General features: G+C 47.0%; 1 protein-coding gene across 1 annotated transcript in view; it reads right to left on the bottom strand.

Annotated features, from left to right (window-relative positions):
* The window catches only part of LOC139393333 (ELKS/Rab6-interacting/CAST family member 1-like), a 300,021-nt gene that overhangs the window by 58,161 nt on the left and 226,102 nt on the right, over positions 1-15,758 (bottom strand). The window contains exon 16 of the mRNA XM_071141918.1: positions 10,166-10,301. Coding sequence (XP_070998019.1) covers positions 10,166-10,301 — 136 coding nt within the window. The remainder of the gene's footprint in view (positions 1-10,165; positions 10,302-15,758) is intronic.

The following is a 15,758-nucleotide window of genomic DNA, read 5'->3' as shown; positions in this document are numbered from 1 at the left end:
GAGAAGAGGCAGAGGAGGGGGAAGAGGCAGAGGAGGGGGAAGAGGCAGAGGAGGGAGAAGAGGCAGAGGAGGGGGAAGAGGCAGAGGAGGGGTAAAGAGGAGAGACAGGATGAAGGACGAAGCAGAGGATTATTGCTCTCTAGCCAACTAATGGTGTCCTGGTCTAACCGATCAAAACCCACAGCAAACCAGGAACCTTCCCAGACAATTAGCAAAGATTCCATTAGGTTCTAGTTAGGGTTTTATCTAACATTAGGATGATATCATCCCAAAGACATTGAGAGTGTTTTTAACAACAACAATGCACCAGTGATGTTTTCCCAGCAAACTAAAATTGGTTCTGTTTAGGTTCCCAGAACATTCGTTAGGTCGCCGCAGATGTTCTCATGTATTTCACATGACTGGGAACACAGACATGCATCTGCTGGGCACATTTCCTGACACTGATATGGTCATTTTCACGTTTTCATTCCTTCAGACAATGCTTGGGAATGACGTAAGGCTTTTATGATAATTCTATAGCAATATAGAGTGGGAAAGCAGCCGTACGTTTGGACAATTCATAAACACTGCAGTAAATAAACCCAAATAAGAATGTGTCAGTCTTGTCCAGAACCGGACTCTACACAGACCGGTGTGCCATAGCCAATCAGAGCTGCAGTAGGCCTATATGCAAATAAGTCACTTTCCACATGGGACCGACATCATTCACTTTGAACTGGACTGTGTGTCTACAGTCATTAGCAACAGTGTGACTTTCATGAGAAAGGATTCTTCAAAAGCCCCAAAATACACCTGAATGGATTTCTGCAAATATGTAAATACCACGGGAGTCCTCTTCCAACCATGAACAGGTAGGCTCTCCCTCAGTTCCCTATGCACAACAACAAGATCAACAACTAATGTTAGCCATAGGGAGAAGAGCTCAAATCTAACCAGGGAACATTAGATAAACCCTCTCAAACTTTTCCAGCTTGTAATTGGCCGTCAAAATTGCACTGATAAATTATGGTGAAATTTTTGTTAACTTTTAACCTTTATTGAACTAGGCAAGTCAGTTAAGAACAAATTCTTATTTTCAATGACGGCCTACACCGGCCAAACCCGGATGACGCTGGGTCAATTGTGCACCGCCCAATCCCAATCACGGCCGGTTGTGACACAGCCTGGATTCAAACCAGGGTGTCTGTAGTGACGCCTCTAACACTGAGATGCAGTGCCTTAGACCGCTGCACCACTCAGGAGCCCAAGTGCTTGCCTGCCAATGCCTGCTTCTCTCAACCCACGTTTTGACAACTGAATGGTATTTGTTGGACTATGAAGAAATGTCTTGGTGAATTATATGAGTCGTGCATTGAACTGCATCCATCTATTCTGCCAACAAAGCCTTACTGTCACAGAATGTTTTGGTCAAATAGAACCTATTTTTAAAACCTCTTATAAAGTTGGTTTTGTAGCATAAAGTGGGAATTTGACATTTTTGACTGATATAACATTTGAGTGCGTCATTTCAGAACAGTGAGTTAGGAAGGACGCCTGTATCTTTGTAGAGACTCTGGGAGTATTGATACTGAGTTAGGAAGGACGCCTGTATCTTTGTAGAGACTCTGGGAGTATTGATACTGAGTTAGGAAGGACGCCTCTATTTCTGTAGAGACTCTGGGAGTATTGATACTGAGTTAGGAAGGACGCCTGTATCTTTGTAGAGACTCTGGGAGTATTGATACTGAGTTAGGGAGGACGCCTGTATCTTTGTAGAGACTCTGGGAGTATTGATACTGAGTTAGGAAGGACGTCTGTATCTTTGTAGAGACTCTGGGAGTATTGATACTGAGTTAGGGAGGACGCCTGTATCTTTGTAGAGACTCTGGGAGTATTGATACTGAGTTAGGGAGGACGCCTGTATCTCTGTAGAGACTCTGGGAGTATTGATACTGAGTTAGGAAGGACGCCTGTATCTTTGTAGAGACTCTGGGAGTATTGATACTGAGTTAGGAAGGACGCCTGTATCTCTGTAGAGACTCTGGGAGTATTGATACTGAGTTAGGAAGGACGCCTGTATCTTTGTAGAGACTCTGGGAGTATTGATACTGAGTTAGGGAGGACGCCTGTATCTTTGTAGAGACTCTGGGAGTATTGATACTGAGTTAGGAAGGACGCCTGTATCTTTGTAGAGACTCTGGGAGTATTGATACTGAGTTAGGGAGGACGCCTGTATCTTTGTAGAGACTCTGGGAGTATTGATACTGAGTTAGGGAGGACGCCTGTATCTCTGTAGAGAATCTGGGAGTATTGATACTGAGTTAGGGAGGACGCCTGTATCTTTGTAGAGACTCTGGGAGTATTGATATTGAGTTAGGAAGGACGCCTGTATCTTTGTAGAGACTCTGGGAGTATTGATACTGAGTTAGGGAGGACGCCTGTATCTTTATAGAGACTCTGGGAGTATTGATACCGAGTTAGGGAGGACGCCTGTATCTCTGTAGAGAATCTGGGAGTATTGATACTGAGTTAGGGAGGACACCTGTATCTTTATAGAGACTCTGGGAGTATTGATACTGAGTTAGGGAGGACGCCTGTATCTCTGTGGAGAATCTGGGAGTATTGATACTGAGTTAGGGAGGACGCCTGTATCTTTGTAGAGACTCTGGGAGTATTGATACTGAGTTAGGAAGGACTCCTGTATCTTTGTAGAGACTCTGGGAGTATTGATACTGAGTTAGGAAGGACGCCTGTATCTTTGTAGAGACTCTGGGAGTATTGATAGTGAGTTAGGAAGGACGCCTGTATCTTTGTAGAGACTCTGGGAGTATTGATACTGAGTTAGGAAGGACGCCTGTATCTCTGTAGAGACTCTGGGAGTATTGATACTGAGTTAGGGAGGACGCCTGTATCTCTGTAGAGACTCTGGGAGTATTGATACTGAGTTAGGGAGGACGCCTGTATCTTTGTAGAGACTCTGGGAGTATTGATACTGAGTTAGGAAGGACGCCTGTATCTTTGTAGAGACTCTGGGAGTATTGATACTGAGTTAGGAAGGACGCCTGTATCTTTGTAGAGACTCTGGGAGTATTGATACTGAGTTAGGAAGGACGCCTGTATCTCTGTAGAGACTCTGGGAGTATTGATACTGAGTTAGGAAGGACGCCTGTATCTTTGTAGAGACTCTGGGAGTATTGATACACCATCCAAAAAGTCATTAATAACTCAACCATGATATATATATTTTTATCCATCTACCAATAGCTGCTCTTCTTTGTGAAGCATTGGAAAACCTCCCTCTGTGTTTGAACCTGAATCTGTGTTTGAAAGTCACTACTCGACTGAGGGACCTTACAAATAATTGTTTGTGTAGTCATTAAAAAATCATGTTAAAACACTATAATTGCACACAGAGTCCATGCAACTTATTATGTGACTTATTAAGAACATTTTGAGTCCTCAACTCAGCTTGTCATAACAAACGGGTTGAAAACTTATTGACTCAAGAGATTTCAGTTTATCATTTTTATTAATTTGTCAAATTTTCTAAAAATATAATTCCACTTTGACAAAATGGGGTATTGTGTGGAGTACAGGGGCACAAATTCTCAATTTAAATTCAGGCTGTAACGAAACAAAATATGGAAAAAGTCAAGGGGTGTGAATACTTTCTGAAGGCACTGTATCTATTGCCATGTCCCCACTCCCTAAATAAACATCCTGGAAACCATTTAAACAACAGACAACATGTGTTCTGGGAACGTTCTTGTATCATCAGGTGAATGTTTTTTGTATCATAAAAGAAACATGGTAGAATTATCTGCACAACTGGACAGTTTTTGTGTTTTGGGAACATATATTTTGCAATGTCCCCACAATGCTCTCACCAGAATGTTCCTACAAACAAATGAAACATTCTGGGAACCTTTAAAGAACAGGTTAAATGTGTTCTCAGAACTGTTCCTACAAACAAATGAAACATTCTGGGAACCTTTAAAGAACAGGTTAAATGTGTTCTCAGAACCTTTAAAGAACAGGTTAAATGTGTTCTCAGAACCTTTAAAGAACAGGTTCAATGTGTTCTCAGAACCTTTAAAGAACAGGTTCAATGTGTTCTGGGAACCTTTAAAGAACAGGTTAAATGTGTTCTCAGAACCTTTAAAGAACAGGTTAAATATGTTCTGGGAACCTTTAAAGAACAGGTTAAATGTGTTCTGGGAACCTTTAAAGAACAGGCTAAATATGTTCTGGGAACCTTTAAAGAACAGGTTAAATGTGTTCTCAGAACCTTTAAAGAACAGGTTAAATATGTTCTCAGAACCTTTAAAGAACAGGTGAAGAATGTGTTCTCAGAACATTCTTGCAACATCAGGCAAATGTTTCATACAAACATTCTAGAATCATCACCATGACTGGACAGTTTCTGTTTTATGAGAAGATTTGCCGCAACCTAACAAATGTTCTGGGAAATTTTACAGAACCAATTTTGGTTTGCTGGGCCTCCTCCTTCCCTGTCCTACGTCAAACCCATTCGGAGAGACTGAGCTAACGATGGAACAACGGGTGTCATCTTTCCAAATCTGTTCTGCCTCCATCACACACAGGACATAAAGACATGCCTGAGGGTCGGGGCCAAACCCCTGGACTATATCAGAGGGGAGACTGGACCCAGAACCATGAGGCCATGAAGCCTCCATCAGGCCCAGTGATCGGTCTGAGTTTGGCCAGGGACAGAAGCACAATGCTGGGTTCGGTTTGGCAGGAGGAGTGGGGCCCCACTGGTGGAGGGAAGGTGGGCTGGAGGGGTGGAGAAATGGAGGGATGGAGGGGCCAGAGCAGGGGCATGTATAGTGTGTCCTCAGGCTGGGAGACGGGAGAGAAATGGAGAGAGAGGGGGAGGCAGGGGGAAGGCAGGAAGAGACAGGGAGAGACGGGGGTGAGGCTGGGGAGAGACAGAGGGAGGCTAGGGGGAGAGAGGAGGAACCTGGGAGGCGGGGGAGAGACAGGAGGAGACAGGGGGAGGCTAGGGGGAGACAGTGGGAGGCTGGGGAGAGAGGAGGAGACAGGGGGGAGAGGAGGAGACAGGGAGGCTGGGGGGTAGAGGAGGAGACAGGGGGAGGCTGGGGGGAGAGGAGGAGACAGGGGGAGGCTGGGGGGAGACAGTGGGAGGCTGGGGGAGACAGGAAGGAGGCTCAGGGAGAGAGGAGGAGACAGGGGGAGAGGAGGAGACAGGGGGAGGCTGGGGGGAGAGGAGGAGACGGGGAGGCTGGGGGGTAGAGGAGGAGACAGGGGAGGCTGGGGGTAGAGGAGGAGACAGGGGGAGGCTGGGGGGGAGAGGAGGAGACAGGGTGAGGCTGGGGGGAGACAGTGGGAGGCTGGGGGAGACAGGAGGGAGGCTGGGGAAGAGAGGAGGAGACAGGGGGAGAGGAGGAGACAAGGGGAAGCTGGGGGGGAGAGGAGGAGACGGGGAGGCTGGGGGGTAGAGGAGGAGACAGGGGGAGGCTGGGGGGGAGAGGAGGAGACAGGGGGAGGCTGGGGGGGAGAGTAGGAGACAGGGGGAGGCTGGGGGGAGACAGGGAGAGGTTGGGGAGAGAGAGGAGGAGAGAGGGGGGAGGCGGGGGAGAGTCTGCTGTATCGCAAAATTACCAGCAGGGACTGTCGACTTGGATGAAGAGGTTCACTCTAACCACAGCATGTGAACCAACGCTGAGCAAGCACACACACACACACACACACACACACACACACACACACACACACACACACACACACACACACACACACACACACACACACTACTGAACGTCATTGACCAGGATGGAAAGGCATATCCGACATCCAACCCAATGAGCAATAACAACAGAAAGGAAACCCAGAACAGAGGACGGACAGAGGCTTGAGACAGAACATGAGAGAAAGACAGACTGAGAAAACAGTGAAACCACAGCAACGTGGGGGTTGTCCCAATGACGACTCATGAATAATAACAGCCTGTGTTCCATGTGCGTCCCTAATGGCACCCTATAGTGCCTAGGGGGACTGGTACAAACGAGTGCACTATAAAGGAGATAGGGTGCTATTTGTTGGCGCAGAAATAAACTAACTATCCTCTGGTGGAGCTTTGTACTGTAACACAACCTGGAGAGATGGACTGAAGGGTACAACACACACACACACACACACACACACACACACACACTACCTGGAGAGATGGACTGAAGGGTACAACACACACACACACACACACACACACACACTACCTGGAGAGATGGACTGAAGGGTATAACACACACACACACACACACACACACACACACACACTACCTGGAGAGAAGGACTGAAGGGTATAACACACACACACACACACACACACACACACACACACACTACCTGGAGAGATGGACTGAAGGGTACAACACACACACACACACACACACACACACACACACACTACCTGGAGAGATGGACTGAAGGGTACAACACACACACACACACACACACACACACACACACACACACTACCTGGAGAGATGGACTGAAGGGTACAACACACACACACTACCTGGAGAGATGGACTGAAGGGTACACACACACACACACACACACACACACACACACACACACACACACACACACACACACACACACACACACACACACTACCTGGAGAGATGGACTGAAGGGTACAACACACACACACACACACACACACACACACACACACACTACCTGGAGAGATGGACTGAAGGGTACAACACACACACACTACCTGGAGAGATGGACTGAAGGGTACAACACACACACACACACACACACACACACACACACACACACACACACACACACACACACACACACACACACACACACACACACACACACACACACACACACACACACACACACACACACACACACACAACCTGGAGAGATGGACTGAAGGGTACAACACACACACACTACCTGGAGAGATTGACTGAAGGGTACAACACACACACACACACACACACACACACACACACACACACACACACTACCTGGAGAGATGGACTGAAGGGTACAACACACACACACTACCTGGAGAGATTGACTGAAGGGTACAACACACACACACACACTACCTGGAGAGAAGGACTGAAGGGTACAACACACACACACACACACACACTACCTGGAGAGATTGACTGAAGGGTACAACACACACACACACACACACTACCTGGAGAGATGGACTGAAGGGTACAACACACACACACACACTACCTGGAGAGATTGACTGAAGGGTACAACACACACACACACACACACACACACTACCTGGAGAGATGGACTGAAGGGTACAACACACACACACACACACTACCTGGAGAGATTGACTGAAGGGTACAACACACACACACACACACTACCTGGAGAGATGGACTGAAGGGTACAACACACACACACACACACACACACACTACCTGGAGAGATGGACTGAAGGGTACAACACACACACACACACACACACACTACCTGGAGAGATGGACTGAAGGGTACAACACACACTACCTAGCTAACACCAGGGATTATCCCTGTATTAGGTTTCTCTCAGACCTTTTACTAATGAGAGGGTGGGCCCAGTCTCCACCCTGTACCCCTCCACCCACCATGGTCAGACCGGGTCAAACCAAAGTGTCTGTGATGTTCAGGGAGGGTGTGTGTGTGTTTCTTTAGCTGTACAGTTCTGGGTTCTGGTTTCGCTGGTTTCTAGTGGGCTCTAGAAGGTTCTGGTTTCGCTGGTTTCTAATGGGCTCTAGAAGGTTCTGGTTTCGCTGGTTTCTAATGGGCTCTAGAAGGTTCTGGTTTCTAGTGGGCTCTAGAAGGTTCTGGTTTCGCTGGTTTCTAGTGGGCTCTAGAAGGTTCTGGTTTCGCTGGTTTCTAGTGGGCTCTAGAAGGTTCTGGTTTCGCTGGTTTCTAATGGGCTCTAGAAGGTTCTGGTTTCTAGTGGGCTCTAGAAGGTTCTGGTTTCACTGGTTTCTAGTGGGCTCTATAAGGTTCTGGTTTCTAGTGGGCTCTAGAAGGTTCTGGTTCATAGGTTCATGTCACTACATATTTTCACATCTTGTAAATTCCTTCCCCTCTATAACAACCTGACCGGCTACGGACAGTTGAATTTCTCCTACGAACGCAGCCCACTCTATCCCTCCACCCTTCCGTCTAAACCTCCCTCCATCCCTTTATCCATCTGCCCAAAAACCACAATGGGGGAACGGAAAGGAGGTCATGGGAGTGGTGGAGGGAGTAGGAGAGGGGGAGGTGAGGGCGGTTTGGGAGCAGGAAGCTGATTCGCCCATTTTACCTGAGAGGAATCGCAGATATTCTCAAATGAGGAATCAGAGCAGGCTTTAAAGGACAGAGAAGAGAGGATAGAGAGGAAGGAGAGGACGGAGAGGACAGAGAGGACGGAGAGGATGGAGAGGACAGAGAGGATGAAAGGACAGAGAGGACGGAGAGGACGGAGAGGACGGAGAGGACGGAGAGGACAGAGAGGATGGAGAGGATGGAGAGGACGGAGAGGATGGAGAGGACAGAGAGGACGGAGAGGATGGAGAGGATGGAGAGGACAGAGAGGACGGAAAGGACGGAGAGGACGGAAAGGACGGAGAGGACAGAGAGGACAAATAGGAAAGAGAGGACAGAGAGGACAAATAGGAAAGAGAGGAAGGAGAGGACAGAGAGGACAGAGAGGACAGAGAGGACAGAGAGGATGGAGAGGACAGAGAGGACAAATAGGAAAGAGAGGACAGAGAGGACGGAGAGGACGGAGAGGACAGAGAGGACAAATAGGAAAGAGAGGACGGAGAGGACAGAGAGGACGGAGAGGACAGAGAGGACAAATAGGAAAGAGAGGACGGAGAGGACGGAGAGGACAGAGAGGACAAATAGGAAAGAGAGGACAGAGAGGACAAATAGGAAAGAGAGGACGGAGAGGACAGAGAGGACAAATAGGAAAGAGAGGACGGAGAGAACGAGAAACAGAATGATGGAGAAAATGAGAGAGAGGGGGAGGAGACAGAAACGTCATTCTACAATGAGGCCTCTACACCCTTAGAAACAAATTACTATCTGGTTCCACGTAGAACCCTTTTGTGTTCCAAGTAGAACCCTCTGTGGGGACACACACACACACACACACACACACACACACACACACACACACACACACACACACACACACACACACACACACACACACACACACACACACACACACACACAAATGGTTCTACCTAGAATCAAAAAGGGTTGTCCTATGGGGACAGAGTGTACACAGCCTTCACACATCATCAGACAGAGTGTACACAGCCTTCACACATCATCAGACAGAGTGTACGCAGCCTTCACACATCATCAGACAGAGTGTACGCAGCCTTCACACATCATCAGACAGAGTGTACACAGCCTTCACACATCATCAGACAGAGTGTACGCAGCCTTCACACATCATCAGACAGAGTGTACGCAGCCTTCACACATCATCAGACAGAGTGTACACAGCCTTCACACATCATCAGACAGAGTGTACACAGCCTTCACACATCATCAGACAGAGTGTACACAGCCTTCACACATCATCAGACAGAGTGTACGCAGCCTTCACACATCATCAGACAGAGTGTACACAGCCTTCACACATCATCAGACAGAGTGTACACAGCCTTCACACATCATCAGACAGAGTGTACGCAGCCTTCACACATCATCAGACAGAGTGTACACAGCCTTCACACATCATCAGACAGAGTGTACACAGCCTTCACACATCATCAGACAGAGTGTACACAGCCTTCACACATCATCAGACAGAGTGTACGCAGCCTTCACACATCATCAGACAGAGTGTACACAGCCTTCACACATCATCAGACAGTGTACACAGCCTTCACACATCATCAGACAGAGTGTACGCAGCCTTCACACATCATCAGACAGAGTGTACACAGCCTTCACACATCATCAGACAGAGTGTACACAGCCTTCACACATCATCAGACAGAGTGTACACAGCCTTCACACATCATCAGACAGAGTGTACACAGCCTTCACACATCATCAGACAGAGTGTACGCAGCCTTCACACATCATCAGACATACAGTGATGTTGTGGAGATGGAGGGAACAAGAGAAACACCTCTCTCACCTTGACGTGTTGAGAGCTCTCATTGAGGTTGTCCTCTCTCTTCCTGACCTCCTGCACCAGCTGGGCGTTCTTACTCTTCTCCACCTGCTCCTTATGTTTCAGGTGGGCCACCGTCTTAGTCTGGTCCTTCACCTGTCTGGAGAGATACAGGGGAGAGGACAGTTAGATAACATACAGACTACACTAGTCCTAACACCTGTCTGGAGAGATACAGGAGAGAGGACAGTTATATAACATACAGACTACACTAGTCCTAACACCTGTCTGGAGAGATACAGGGGAGAGGACAGTTATATAACATACAGACTACACTAGTCCTAACACCTGTCTGGAGAGATACAGGGGAGAGGACAGTTATATAACATACAGACTACACTAGTCCTAACACCTGTCTGGAGAGATACAGGGGAGAGGACAGGTATATAACATACAGACTACACTAGTCCTAACACCTGTCTGGAGAGATACAGGGGAGAGGACAGTTATATAACATACAGACTACACTAGTCCTAACACCTGTCTGGAGAGATACAGGAGGAGAGGACAGTTATATAACATACAGACTACACTAGTCCTAACACCTGTCTGGAGAGATACAGGGGAGAGGACAGGTATATAACATACAGACTACACTAGTCCTAACACCTTTCTGGAGAGATACAGGAGAGAGGACAGTTATATAACATACAGACTACACTAGTCCTAACACCTGTCTGGAGAGATACAGGGGAGAGGACAGGTATATAACATTCAGACTACACTAGTCCTAACACCTGTCTGGAGAGATACAGGGGAGAGGACAGTTATATAACATACAGACTACACTAGTCCTAACACCTGTCTGGAGAGATACAGGAGAGAGGACAGTTATATAACATACAGACTACACTAGTCCTAACACCTGTCTGGAGAGATACAGGGGAGAGGACAGGTATATAACATTCAGACTACACTAGTCCTAACACCTGTCTGGAGAGATACAGGGGAGAGGACAGTTATATAACATACAGACTACACTAGTCCTAACACCTGTCTGGAGAGATACAGGGGAGAGGACAGTTATATAACATACAGACTACACTAGTCCTAACACCTGTCTGGAGAGATACAGGGGAGAGGACAGGTATATAACATACAGACTACACTAGTCCTAACACCTGTCTGGAGAGATACAGGGGAGAGGACAGTTAGATACCATACAGACTACACTAGTCCTAACACCTGTCTGGAGAGATACAGGGGAGAGGACAGTTATATAACATACAGACTACACTAGTCCTAACACCTGTCTGGAGAGATACAGGAGGAGAGGACAGGTATATAACATACAGACTACACTAGTCCTAACACCTGTCTGGAGAGATACAGGAGAGAGGACAGTTATATAACATACAGACTACACTAGTCCTAACACCTGTCTGGAGAGATACAGGGGAGAGGACAGTTATATAACATACAGACTACACTAGTCCTAACACCTGTCTGGAGAGATACAGGAGAGAGGACAGTTATATAACATACAGACTACACTAGTCCTAACACCTGTCTGGAGAGATACAGGGGGAGAGGACAGTTATATAACATACAGACTACACTAGTCCTAACACCTGTCTGGAGAGATACAGGGGAGAGGACAGTTATATAACATACAGACTACACTAGTCCTAACACCTGTCTGGAGAGATACAGGAGAGAGGACAGTTATATAACATACAGACTACACTAGTCCTAACACCTGTCTGGAGAGATACAGGGGAGAGGACAGTTATATAACATACAGACTACACTAGTCCTAACAGCTGTCTGGAGAGATACAGGGGGAGAGGACAGTTATATAACATACAGACTACACTAGTCCTAACACCTGTCTGGAGAGATACAGGGGAGAGGACAGTAATATAACATACAGACTACATTAGTCCTAACACCTGTCTGGAGAGATACAGGAGGAGAGGACAGGTATATAACATACAGACTACACTAGTCCTAACACCTGTCTGGAGAGATACAGGAGGAGAGGACAGGTATATAACATACAGACTACACTAGTCCTAACACCTGTCTGGAGAGATACAGGAGAGAGGACAGTTATATAACATACAGACTACACTAGTCCTAACACCTGTCTGGAGAGATACAGGGGAGAGGACAGTTATATAACATACAGACTACACTAGTCCTAACACCTGTCTGGAGAGATACAGGGGAGAGGACAGTTAGATACCATACAGACTACACTAGTCCTAACACCTGTCTGGAGAGATACAGGGGAGAGGACAGTTATATAACATACAGACTACACTAGTCCTAACACCTGTCTGGAGAGATACAGGAGGAGAGGACAGGTATATAACATACAGACTACACTAGTCCTAACACCTGTCTGGAGAGATACAGGAGAGAGGACAGTTATATAACATACAGACTACACTAGTCCTAACACCTGTCTGGAGAGATACAGGGGAGAGGACAGTTATATAACATACAGACTACACTAGTCCTAACACCTGTCTGGAGAGATACAGGAGAGAGGACAGTTATATAACATACAGACTACACTAGTCCTAACACCTGTCTGGAGAGATACAGGGGAGAGGACAGTTATATAACATACAGACTACACTAGTCCTAACACCTGTCTGGAGAGATACAGGGGGAGAGGACAGTTATATAACATACAGACTACACTAGTCCTAACACCTGTCTGGAGAGATACAGGGGAGAGGACAGTTATATAACATACAGACTACACTAGTCCTAACACCTGTCTGGAGAGATACAGGAGAGAGGACAGTTATATAACATACAGACTACACTAGTCCTAACACCTGTCTGGAGAGATACAGGGGAGAGGACAGTTATATAACATACAGACTACACTAGTCCTAACAGCTGTCTGGAGAGATACAGGGGGAGAGGACAGTTATATAACATACAGACTACACTAGTCCTAACACCTGTCTGGAGAGATACAGGGGAGAGGACAGTAATATAACATACAGACTACATTAGTCCTAACACCTGTCTGGAGAGATACAGGAGGAGAGGACAGGTATATAACATACAGACTACACTAGTCCTAACACCTGTCTGGAGAGATACAGGAGGAGAGGACAGGTATATAACATACAGACTACACTAGTCCTAACACCTGTCTGGAGAGATACAGGAGAGAGGACAGTTATATAACATACAGACTACACTAGTCCTAACACCTGTCTGGAGAGATACAGGGGAGAGGACAGTTATATAACATACAGACTACACTAGTCCTAACACCTGTCTGGAGAGATACAGGGGGAGAGGACAGTTATATAACATACAGACTACACTAGTCCTAACACCTGTCTGGAGAGATACAGGGGAGAGGACAGTTATATAACATACAGACTACACTAGTCCTAACACCTGTCTGGAGAGATACAGGAGAGAGGACAGTTATATAACATACAGACTACACTAGTCCTAACACCTGTCTGGAGAGATACAGGGGAGAGGACAGTTATATAACATACAGACTACACTAGTCCTAACAGCTGTCTGGAGAGATACAGGGGGAGAGGACAGTTATATAACATACAGACTACACTAGTCCTAACACCTGTCTGGAGAGATACAGGGGAGAGGACAGTAATATAACATACAGACTACATTAGTCCTAACACCTGTCTGGAGAGATACAGGAGGAGAGGACAGGTATATAACATACAGACTACACTAGTCCTAACACCTGTCTGGAGAGATACAGGAGGAGAGGACAGGTATATAACATACAGACTACACTAGTCCTAACACCTGTCTGGAGAGATACAGGAGAGAGGACAGTTATATAACATACAGACTACACTAGTCCTAACACCTGTCTGGAGAGATACAGGAGAGAGAGGGGAGTGAACATAGCCTTGCTATTGAGAAAGGCCGCCGTAGACAGACATGGCTCTCAAGAGAAGACTATGTGCTCACTGCCCACAAAATGAGGTGGAAACTGAGCTGCACTTCCTAACCTCCTACCCAATGTATGACCATATCAGAGACACATATTTCCCTCAGATTACACAGATCCACAAAGAATTACAAAACAAACCCAATGTTGATAAACTCCCATATCTACTGGGTGAAATACCACAGTGTGCATCACAGCAGCAAGAATTGTGACCTGTTGCCACGAGAAAAGGTCAACCAGTGAAGAACAAACACCATTGTAAATACAACCCATATTTATGTTTATTTATTTTCCATTTTGTACTTTAACCATTTGTACATTGTTACAACACTGTATAAAGACATAATATGACATTTGTAATGTCTTTATTCTTTTGGAACTTCTGTGAGTGTAATGTTTACTGTTAATTTTTATTGTTTATTTCACTTTTGTTTACTTTCTACTTCACTTGCTTTGGCAATGTTAACACATGTTTCCCATGCCAATAAAGCCCCTTGAATTGAATGTAATTGAGAGGAGAGGTCTGGTGCTCCTCCAAAGCCCATTACAGAGGAACAAGGTGATATGAAGTGGAACAGTGGAACAGGGCTGAGAGGAACAGGGCTGAGTGGAACAGGGCTGAGTGGAACAGTGGAACAGGGCTGAGTGGAACAGTGGAACAGGGCTGAGTGGAACAGTGGAACAGGGCTGAGTGGAACAGGGCTGAGAGGAACAGGGCTGAGTGGAACAGGGCTGAGTGGAACAGGACTGAGTGGAACAGGACTGAGTGGAACAGGACTGAGTGGAACAGGGCTGAGTGGAACAGGGCTGAGTGGAACAGGGCTGAGAGGAACAGGGCTGAGTGGAACAGGGCTGAGAGGAACAGGGCTGAGTGGAACAGGGCTGAGTGGAACAGGGCTGAGAGGAACAGGGCTGAGTGGAACAGGGCTGAGTGGAACAGGGCTGATGGGAACAGGGCTGATGGGAACAGGGCTGAGAGGAACAGGGCTGAGTGGAACAGGGCTGAGAGGAACAGGGCTGAGTGGAACAGGGCTGAGTGGAACAGGGCTGAGTGGAACAGGGCTGATGGGAACAGGGCTGAGTGGGGCCAACACATACCTGTTATAGCACCTGATCACTCAAGACTACAGGAGGGTGTGTGCTTAGGACAAGTACACACACACACACACACACACACACACACACACACATATACACACACACACACACACACACACACACAGGCCTAGCAGACAAAATGTCCAGACACAGACAAAACCCACAGTATCAGCTCTAACTGGGGACATAGAATATGCTGCAGTGTAGAGAGAAGAGCCCAGTCCAGTCCAGTCTAGTCTAGTCCAGTCTAGCTCAGCCCAGCCCAGTCCAGTCCAGCCCAGTCTAGTCTAGTCCAGTCTAGCTCAGCCCAGTCCAGTCTAGTCCAGTCCAGACATTTGCCCAGCCCAGGCCAGTCCAGTCCAGTCTAGTCCAGCTCAGCCAAGTCCAATCCAGACATTCCCCCAGTCCAGTCTAGTCCAGTCTAGTCCTGTCCAGTCCAGACATTCCCCCAGTCCAGCTCAGTCCAGTCCAGTCTAGTCCAGCTCAGCCAAGTCCAATCCAGACATTCCCCCAGTCCAGTCTAGTCCAGTCTAGTCCAGTCCAGTCCAGACA

This window comes from Oncorhynchus clarkii, chromosome 33 (genome assembly GCF_045791955.1).
Source record: "Oncorhynchus clarkii lewisi isolate Uvic-CL-2024 chromosome 33, UVic_Ocla_1.0, whole genome shotgun sequence".
NCBI lineage: Eukaryota > Metazoa > Chordata > Actinopteri > Salmoniformes > Salmonidae > Oncorhynchus > Oncorhynchus clarkii.
The sequence above is the reverse complement of the archived record's forward strand: the minus strand, read 5'-3'. Positions and strand labels throughout refer to the sequence as shown.